This window comes from Euprymna scolopes, chromosome 42 (genome assembly GCF_053919585.1).
Source record: "Euprymna scolopes isolate OS-2025 chromosome 42, ASM5391958v1, whole genome shotgun sequence".
Taxonomy (NCBI): Eukaryota; Metazoa; Mollusca; class Cephalopoda; order Sepiida; family Sepiolidae; genus Euprymna; species Euprymna scolopes.
The window spans coordinates 65750314-65760004 of NC_136523.1; the positions used below are offsets into that span (position 1 = coordinate 65750314).

The 9691-nt window shown below is 33.1% G+C and overlaps 1 protein-coding gene across 3 annotated transcripts in view; it reads right to left on the minus strand.

Annotated features, from left to right (window-relative positions):
- LOC145267169 (interleukin enhancer-binding factor 2 homolog) overlaps positions 1–5193 on the minus strand; it is a 38476-nt gene extending 33283 nt beyond the window's left edge. The window contains exon 1 of one of the 3 annotated variants that reach the window (XM_080123221.1): positions 5041–5193. In XM_080123221.1, the coding sequence (XP_079979347.1) occupies positions 5041–5045 (5 nt within the window). In that variant the 5' untranslated portion in view covers positions 5046–5193. The remainder of the gene's footprint in view (positions 1–5040) is intronic. The other 2 variants (XM_080123223.1, XM_080123222.1) reach the window with 2 other exon arrangements.
- Positions 5194–9691: the final 4498 nt, after the last annotated feature.

Here is a 9691-nt window from a genome sequence, read left to right on the forward strand (position 1 = left end):
GCTAGTGCACTTATAGCAGTATCAGAATTTTTGTAGGAATTTTTGACACCCCTAACACGAAACTGCGAATACAATATAAAAATCTCGTAATTTCTCTGTTAAAAGTGGGTTATTTATTTTCTTTATGGATTATACTTCCAAAATAAACTATTACAGTTGTTTTAAAAGTAATAAAAATATTTTTATTTTTTTTTAAAACAGTAATGAATTTTCCGAACTCAATATTTTTCAATTTTTAAACTCAATATTTTTAAATTTTAAAAATCTATCAAAATTTTTCTATTGATTCTATTTTTACGATATTTTCAGGGTCAATGTGAAATTTTATGTTCTTTCCAATAAACCGAATATAATATTTTAGACAAACGTTTTTTTTAAATTCACGCCCCCCCATTTTCACGCCCCCCCCCCATTTTGAAATGTCTATTAAAAAGTAAATAATTTATGTTTAATAGGTTTATATATCACAAATTGAAGAGAAAAGGTCAATAAATAATATATTCAAATTTAAAACAAAAAAAAAATCAGTTTTTTAGAAATTTACCTGTAAAGTCCGAAGTTTAAAACCTCATTTTATAAGAACACATTTTTTTCTTTTTGTCTTTTTTTTTTTTTTTTTTAATGAAACCTTGGTCCTTGCTCCTTTAATTGAAAAAAAAATTAGGGCTTGAATTACATTTTTCGAGGAGTTATAAGCTTAGAAAGATAGGGGGTCGAATAATTTACGCCTCTCATTTTGAAATGTCTATTAAAAAGTAAATAATTAATTTATGTTTAATAGGTTTATATATCACAAATTGAAGAGAAAAGGTCAATAAATAATATATTCAAATTTAAAACAAAAAAAAAAATCAGTTTTTTAGAAATTTACCTGTAAAGTCCGAAGTTTAAAACCTTTTTTAAAAAAAAAAAAAACACATTGTTTTGTTTTGTTTTTTTTTTTAAATAAAACCTTGGTCCTTACTCCTTTAATTGAAAAAAAAAATTAGGGCTTGAATTACATTTTTCGAGGAGTTATAAGCTTGGAAAGATGGGGTGGAATTATTCACTATTTTCACGAAATTTCTGACACTGCTAGTGCACTTATGATCCGCGCTATATTTTAAATCGTATTTCTAAGCTTAAAGTTTAATGTTTTTTTTATTCAATTGTAAGGTTAAAGTAGGTACAAAACACCCTCCCCGTGTTAAGAATGGCTTTTTAAATAATAACGTTATTTCAGCACGGATAAAAAAAAAAAAAAGATATTAATAAATGTGTAGTAATGTTTTATTTCAATATTCATAAACATTAACGTTGTCATTTAAAAAGAGTAAAAAAAAAGTTTTAAAAAGTCGATAAAAGTGATTAAAAGTGAGATATTATTAATAAATGTGTAGTAATGTCTTTAAACAGTAAAACAATGTCGATAAAAAGTGTTGTTACTATGGCAAAACGTAAGTAAATTTATTATTCTATCATCATTTTGTGGTAAGTAAATTTCAAGAACCGCCGATAAGTTTCATAAAAGAAAAAGTCGATAAAAGTGACACAAACAGTAAAACAAAAAAAAAAAAAAAAAAAAAGATATTAATAAATGTGTAGTAATGTCTTCTATTTCAATATTCAATATAAAAAAAGAAAAAGTCGATAAAATTGACACATAAACAGTAAAGAAAAAAAAAAGATATTAATAAATGTGTAGTAATGTTTTATTTCAATATTCATAAACATTAACGTTGTCATTTAAAAAGAGTAAAAAAAAAAGTTTTAAAAAGTCGATAAAAGTGATTAAAAGTGAGATATTATTAATAAATGTGTAGTAATGTCTTTAAACAGTAAAACAATGTCGATAAAAAGTGTTGTTACTATGGCAACTAAAACATGTCCTTTGCGGCTGCGCGAGAAACGGGAGACATCATTGTTTTTGGAGGGTGTTCGGCAGGGAACTCTTACCGCGACCAGTACCAAAATTTGGGTAAAACTATACAAACACCGTGACAGCGAATTAACCCTAACCCTAACCCCTAACCCTGTCACGGTCTTTGTATAATAATACCAAAATTTGAAATGTTTATTTGGAAAAATCTAATTATTTCAACTGTATAAATAAAAAAAATAAAAATTCTAATTATTGGAACGGGTTTTTTTCTCCTTAAGTTAACTGGGCACTTTATTGAAGGGGTAATTTTCTGCCTCGACATCGCCTACGTTAGACGGCCTCTCCCCGAGCTCAGAACGAGGCGGACGTTGGGACCATCTCCGTAAAGGTTATCCCAAAAATGTTTGGTGCTTTATGTTTTGTAAACCACAATACGTAAGACAAAAAAAAAAAAAAAAAAGCCCCCCCCCCCAAAGTACTATAATGCACTTTTTAAAATTTGTTTTTAGACAATTTGTTCTTTGAATTTTAAATTGTCCGCCAATGAAATAAAAAGTCTTTTCGACATTACCCCCCCCACACACACACTTGGAGTGCTTTTCTTTTTCGTATAAGTTTAAAATGTTCCACAAAAGATTCATACGCCATGTGAAAAGACGCGAAGGAACATTCAACAACCGTCGTTTATGCTGCCACGCGTAGCGTAAACGGAAGCTGTAAAATGGCGGAAAGTAGTTCCATGCAAACGGTAAATTTGCCCCGGGCTTGATTATCAGATTCGTTGTCAGCGACCTCGATTAACACTAAAAATAAATAAATAAAAAATTAGAGTGGTCGGTGTTCTGTTGTAACGTATCTGAATATTTACCTTTGATTTTCCTCTTTAAAAAAATCTGGATCAAATAAAATTATTTTTTTTTGTATGAAAACTTTATCCCAGAACGATTACGTACAATATAATTTTTTTCAACAGTTTCATGTTTTAATGTCTTGATTAAACTAAACAAGTACCTTTATTTGTTTTTTTGACAATTTTCTACGTATTGTAAAAACACGTTAAAACTTAGCGCATAAGAAAAAAAAAATCCTCGTGTTTCTAAATTTCAACAATGCCAATGCTGAAAAAATAAATAAAAACATTAGTATCCGGTAAGGTAATCAATTCATGTCATCGAGGAAACCACGTGTTGAAATGAATCTTTACGACATAAAATGCCCGTAAATTCCACACTATATATTTAAGCGGCAAGTGAGACAAGGGTTTATAATCTATAAAATTGCATAGAAAGTGGCGTAAACTATAAATACAATTCCACGTTTTGGAACCAGAAAAAAAAATCATACAGATTTTAAACGAAGGTTCAAACTAGAAATGGCAGTTTAAGAGTTTTAAACTGCCATTTAAAATTCTCTCAAACACCGTCACATTTTCTTAATTGAAAACATTGCTTGAAACGGGGTTTCTGTCGACTTTTGAAAGTGATTTTTAGCAGTTTAAATTGACAAAGACGAATTAATTCCTATGTAGAATCAACGCTTCTTGGACATTGAAATACTATGCCTCATTAAAAAAAGATTAACAGCCTCAACTACTCCACCACACACAAAACTACTTTAGTCGATTACCTGAAATGCTTGAAAGGAGGGGGAGAACAATTATTTTAGCATTTAAAGAGAGGGAGCAGTTTCAGATAAATTAATCACATTTCCGGATCATTTTAGCATTTAACGGTGGTTTTACCTCCCTTTCAGCTATGGGAGAAATGTGTACTTTTTTTTTTTTTTTTTTTTTTTAATTTAGTAATAAAAAGTTTAAATGGCTCCTGTGGGTGGGTGGGTGGTGGGGTCGCCGGGTCGGTGCTTGTGCACTTTCGTCATCACGCTATTTTAACTAGTTTTTTCAGGTTTAATTCAAGCTACACGATATTAAATTGTTAGGTGGAAGTACAGAATAGTTACAAAACACCCACCCGTCTACATGTTAAGAATGGCTTTCAAAATAACTTTCAGCAACGTAGCAAAAGTTCATAAGTACCGAATAATCTTACGTTAAATTTGCAAGCTTCATCTATTTTAAAGTGAGTGCTATTTTTTAAATATTGTTTTCCATTAAATAGAATCTTGGTGCTAGTGCAGAGAGTGATCCGCGCTATTTTTTAAATCGTATTTTCAAGTTTATTTGAAGTTTTTTTTTTTTTTTCTTCCATTGTAAGGTTGAAGTATAGAATAGGTACAAAACACAAAACACCCTCCCCATGTTAAGAATGGCTTTTTAAATAACATTATTTACGTCCGGATCACTCTTTGCACTAGTACAAAAATCTTTTTTGGTACTAATGCACTTATTGATCCGTGCTGAAATATTATTTAGAAAGCCATTCTTAACATGGGGGAGGAGGAGGGTGTTTTGTAGCTATTTATACTTCACAATATAAATTTTAAAAAGACAAAACTTTAAACTTTAAAATACTATTTAAAAAATAGCGCGGATTTATAAGTGCATTCATTAGCACCATCTTTTTATTTTATTTATTTTCGGTGATTTAGTTGAAATAATAAAATGAAGGAGTATTTTCCGACCATCGTGCGACTATTGCATAAGTCACTCTTGAAAGAGGATGCTCTTTTCTGAAGCCGGGGATGGTGAAATGTGAAAGTCGAAGAAAAAAAATGTGCCGAATTCAGATTTCATATAAAACAAAAACACATGGAAATTTTAAAACAAATTTTAATTTTATATCAATTAGGAAAAAATTCTGATAAGGAGTCGGTCAAGAGAATGAACAAAAGGAAAAAAAATGGCGTCTAAAGGAGTAAGAGGATCTTTTGGAAATAAGACAAGATATTTGTTAATTTTTGAATCATAATAGTCATTTTAATGTATTAAGGAGATGAGGTATGTTTTAATATTTTAAGAAAAACAAAAAAAACAAGCCGGTTCGTAAAATAAAGCAGACATTCGACAGAGACGGAGTTTTTTTTTTTTTTTTTTTTTTTTTTGGTGTGTGTGTTAAAAAGAGGAGAGAGGGGAGGAAATAAGGAAGAAATACAGAAAAAAAAAAATGAAAACTATTACACACAATTATGAAGCAAAATAAAATTTTAAAAACAGATAAACCGTTACAAAAATACATTCGGCATTAAATTTGTTAACAGTAGTAATTGAAAATAATACGCACCTCATTTTTGGATTGGGGAAAGTGAGAAAAAAGGGGCTTCACTGCACGCGAGAGAAATTCGTTAGCGTTAAAGATGGCGGCTAAGTTGGTGAGTCATGAAAACGAGGTTGGTTTAGCAACTTCCGGTAGTTTAGAACGGAAGCGCCCCCCCCCCCCCCCTTTAAGAGATTCGCGAAATTTCAAACGTGTGTTTTTGTTAATTTTAGAGAAGCCAAAAAAAACGAAAAAAAAAAGTTTTAAAATTCAAATATATAATAAATAAATGTTACTAAAGGCAGGATAAGTTACTCTTCTACATGTCTGTTTAAGTTTTGTGTGTTTTAACTTATTTCAAATAGTTTATTCGGTTCGGAAAACAAGCAGTAGCAGAGTTGCTCAGTGAAACTGACTACAACATGGCCGACAAGAACATACTGTTTATGTCGTTTATGGCTCCAAAGTAGAAAAATAAAGAAAATACTGATTATTTAAACCTTTAATTTTTATATACTTATATATATTTCTCATTAGATAACATGAACATTCGTAAGTTATTTTAATTTTAGATTAGAATTTAATTTGCTCATTAATGTTCAACGTTTTGAAGATAATGTATCTTTCTTTAAAGATATTTATGATACTTTGATCAATAAAAAAGTCGTTTCTATGATGAATTTCTAGTAGAAAATTATTGTAGCGTTCAAACTTCATATTGTTTATAGCACTAGCTTAGAAACTGGGCAAGTTCTCCGTTTAATAGGCCCAAATTCAAGATGGCACCATATGCAATTTTATGAAACAAAGAAAAAATATTTATAATTATTCATTTAGTCTTTATTTAACAAAAATAAACATAGCAATTTTTAAAAACCACTAGGAAATGCATCGAAGCACAGAAATCAGGAATCCCTGATTGTTGGAAAATCTACAACAGTATAGTAAATAATGGGCAGTCAACGATTCCCCCACTATCAAACAATCATGAGGTTGCTTGCATGGCAACTGACAAGGCTAATCTGCTTGCCAGTCAGTTTGCCTGAAACTCCACAGTGGACCCGGCACACCACTCCCTCCCTGACTTTCCTTTGCGGACAGACGCCACACCAGACGATTTGAAAATCACCCCTTCTCAGGTATCATAAAAAACTTAGACACCTCAAAAGCATGTGGACCCGATCTCATCCCAGCTGTGCTATTAAAAAAATGCTCTGAGGTTGCTCCAGTTCTCTCCAAACTTTACAATAAATGCCTTAACGAATCTTGCTTTCCCGACTGCTGGAAAACTGCTTCTGTGGTACTGTAAAAGAGCATCTCTCCTCTCTCTCTCTCTCTCTGGCTCTTTCATACTCTCTCTATTTTCTCTCTCTGTGTCTCTATTAGATAGTAGATCGAGAGAGAGAGGGAGAGGGTGGGAGGAGGTCAGAGAGATATTTTTGTAGTTAATCCACGTTGCAGGAAGTGACATTTCATCTAACCGGATGTCATGTGATGCTACGTGGCAAGCTTGGTGAAATGTTGAGTCTCAGAAAATGCCGAGCCGAGCAGAAGTCTAAAATGGTTCTCTCCTAAGTAAGGGGGGAGATGCGCGCCCCAGACGTGGGACGTGGTAGGTACCTACAGTGGAGACCATCGATGGCGGCATCTGCAGATCATGCCTGGGAGAATAAAAGGTTGAAAACCCAACATCTGTCTTCATCTTGTGTATTCCGGCGAAAACAGCAAGAGAGCTCCACCCAGATGAAGACTCTCCCAGAGCAGCGGAACTAGATATGAATCTTCTTTAATTCAAACACATAAATACACAACAAGCGTCCTAACTACTAGACAAACGGTTTAAGGGATCTTAGGTCCCATTCTCTCGTCCCTTAACACTCGTAATATCTCTCTCTCTCTCATCGTCGTAAACTTCTTCTCTTCATTAGTAAAATGGACACGTCATCACCAGGGTACCAGTATCCCTCAAGTAAAGTGTCCAAGTCAAATCCTCTTCTTCTCCCTCCCTTATGTAACATATCTGTTATTTGGTGCCGTTTACCTTCTTGCCCCCACATGGGGCATATATCAAAACCTGGATTGCCACGGACATAACGAGAAAAAGAGATAACGAGGAAAAATAAAGACAAGAAGAGAAATTGAGGAAAAAGGAGGGAGAAAAAAACGGAGAAGAGACAGTGGAATAAAAAGAAAGAATAGTGAAAATGAAGAGAAAAAGAGAATAAAGAAAGAACAGTGAAAATGAAGAGAAAAAAGAGAATAAAGGAAGAACAGTGAAAAAAGGGTAGAGAGAGAGAAAGATAGAGAGAGAGGAAGGAAGAAGAAGAAAAAAAATGATTCAGTTATGTGTTGAAAAAGATAGCAAAGGCATGAAGAATACCATACGCATTTAGAAGAAAATTAAACTCCAAAATTAAAAATACGCTGTGAGCTTTGAAAACGATTGAAAAACAGAAGAGAAAAGAAAATTAATTTACCATATTAAAAATAAAAACTGTGGAAATTGAAAAACACAGAGAAAGAATTGAAAACACAGAGAAAGAAAAAAAAAAACGTATATATATATATATATATATATATATATATATATATATATATATATATATATATATATTTAAATAGACAAGACAACACAAACGAACATTTGTTGAGGCAAAATGACATCGAGGTTGTCCACAGTTTATAAACCTGTCAGTCATTTGACATTGTTGAATTTAGCAAAGTGTTACAAAAATAAGGGACAGTGAACTTTTAAATGCATTCGGAATAGCAAGATGTCATTTTAGATTTGAAAAAAAAAAAAAGAAGAAATTACACTATTGTCGAAAGTATTAGGTGATAAATAAAAATCAGGTTGGTGATGTGGCATCCCTCCGGATTAATTTTAAGTAAATTATAATTATATGAATAGAATAGAAGCGGAACTTTTTAATTTAATTCTGTGGTTAATTGTAAAAGAATAGTGATTTTTTTTTTTAGTTTCAGAAAACCCTTGAACTTTGCTTACATGGACAATTTGATCAGTGATAATTTTATTGAACTTTGCTGAAAGTTGTTAGTTATAAGTGAATTAATTAAGTATATATTAATTAAGTATTATTGAATATTGTTAAGTATTGTTGAGTTGCCATGTGTATTTTTCTGTATTTTTTTTTCTGTATTTTTGTTATCTTGTATTTGTATAGCAGATGGGGGCATCGATGGTCTTGCCACGTGGTGTCAATGTAATTTATTTTTTAAAAATAAGATGATAACAGGATAGAGGTATATCAATTATCAATAATAATTTTTGAGATAACGGGATTATGCAAGGAAAACATAAATGAGAATTTTTAAAATGGGATGATGTCGGAAGACAAAAGAATAAGGAATAAGGATTTTTTTTTAATCGAAATACAGTAGTTGGACAGGCAGACGGTTTGCTGGATTATGAGTAATGAGGTCAGGAAGTCAGTCGGTATTTATTCTAGTTTCGAGGTGGTCGTGTATACATATTTTTTGTTTGTTGTTTTGTTCTTGTAGTTTCGACAGATTTTTTTTTGTTCCGGATGCGTAATTCGGTGGAGGGCGGTACAGAACGTCCTCGTAATAAATAAAAAAAAAAAAAAATCCATATTTTGGTAGGTGCTCAGGGAAGCACGAGATAGTTATAGAGAAATGGGCGATCTCTGTAACTAATATGGACAGTCGGAGGACGTGTCCATTGTGTGTTGACCACACGGGGGGTAAATGGGGTAGAATAAATAAAACCGACTTGATTACTCTTGGACCAATTAAGTATAGTCATAGAGGAGGTAAATTAATTAAGAACATTTGATGTGAAATGGTGAAGGTTTGGGATGGGATTTTTTTTTTTGTTTTTGTGCTACCTAGGAGTAAAGAAGATTGTCCGTAAATCCTGAGATGTAAGTAGGAGGCAGATGGACCTCGATTTTGTGTTTTATTGTTGTTCGGCTAGGAGCCGTGAAATTATCGACCACGAGTAGTGTCGACCGGGAGCAAAGGATGCTCTGGAAGTCCCGAGATGGGTACGAAGAAGCCATGGGGTCATAAAGGAGTTTGACCTTGAAGAGCGCAGGGTAGCGCTACATGGCAGTTTTATTGTATTTATTTAATTTTGAGTTTATCGATTTATCGTAGGACAGTCTTCTTGCCAGCGGGTAGCATATGTATTCCCTCCTTAGTTTAGTTAGTTAGTTATTAAAAATGTATGGCTTTGCCATACATTTTGATAAAAAAGGGGTGAAGGAATGTTAAAGAGCATCTCTTCTCTCTCTCTCTCTGGCTCTTTCATACTCTCTCTATTTTCTCTCTCTGTGTCTCTATTAGATAGTAGATCGAGAGAGAGAGGGAGAGGGTGGGAGGAGGTCAGAGAGATATTTTTGTAGTTAATCCACGTTGCAGGAAGTGACATTTCATCTAACCGGATGTCATGTGATGCTACGTGGCAAGCTTGGTGAAACGTTGAGTCTCTCAGAAAATGCCGAGCCGAGCAGAAGTCTAAAATGGTTCTCTCCTAAGTAAGGGGGGAGATGCGCGCCCCAGACGTGGGACGTGGTAGGTACCTACAGTGGAGACCATCGATGGCGGCATCTGCAGATCATGCCTGGGAGAATAAAAGGTTGAAAACCCAACATCTGTCTTCATCTTGTGTATTCCGGCGAAAACAGCAAGAGAG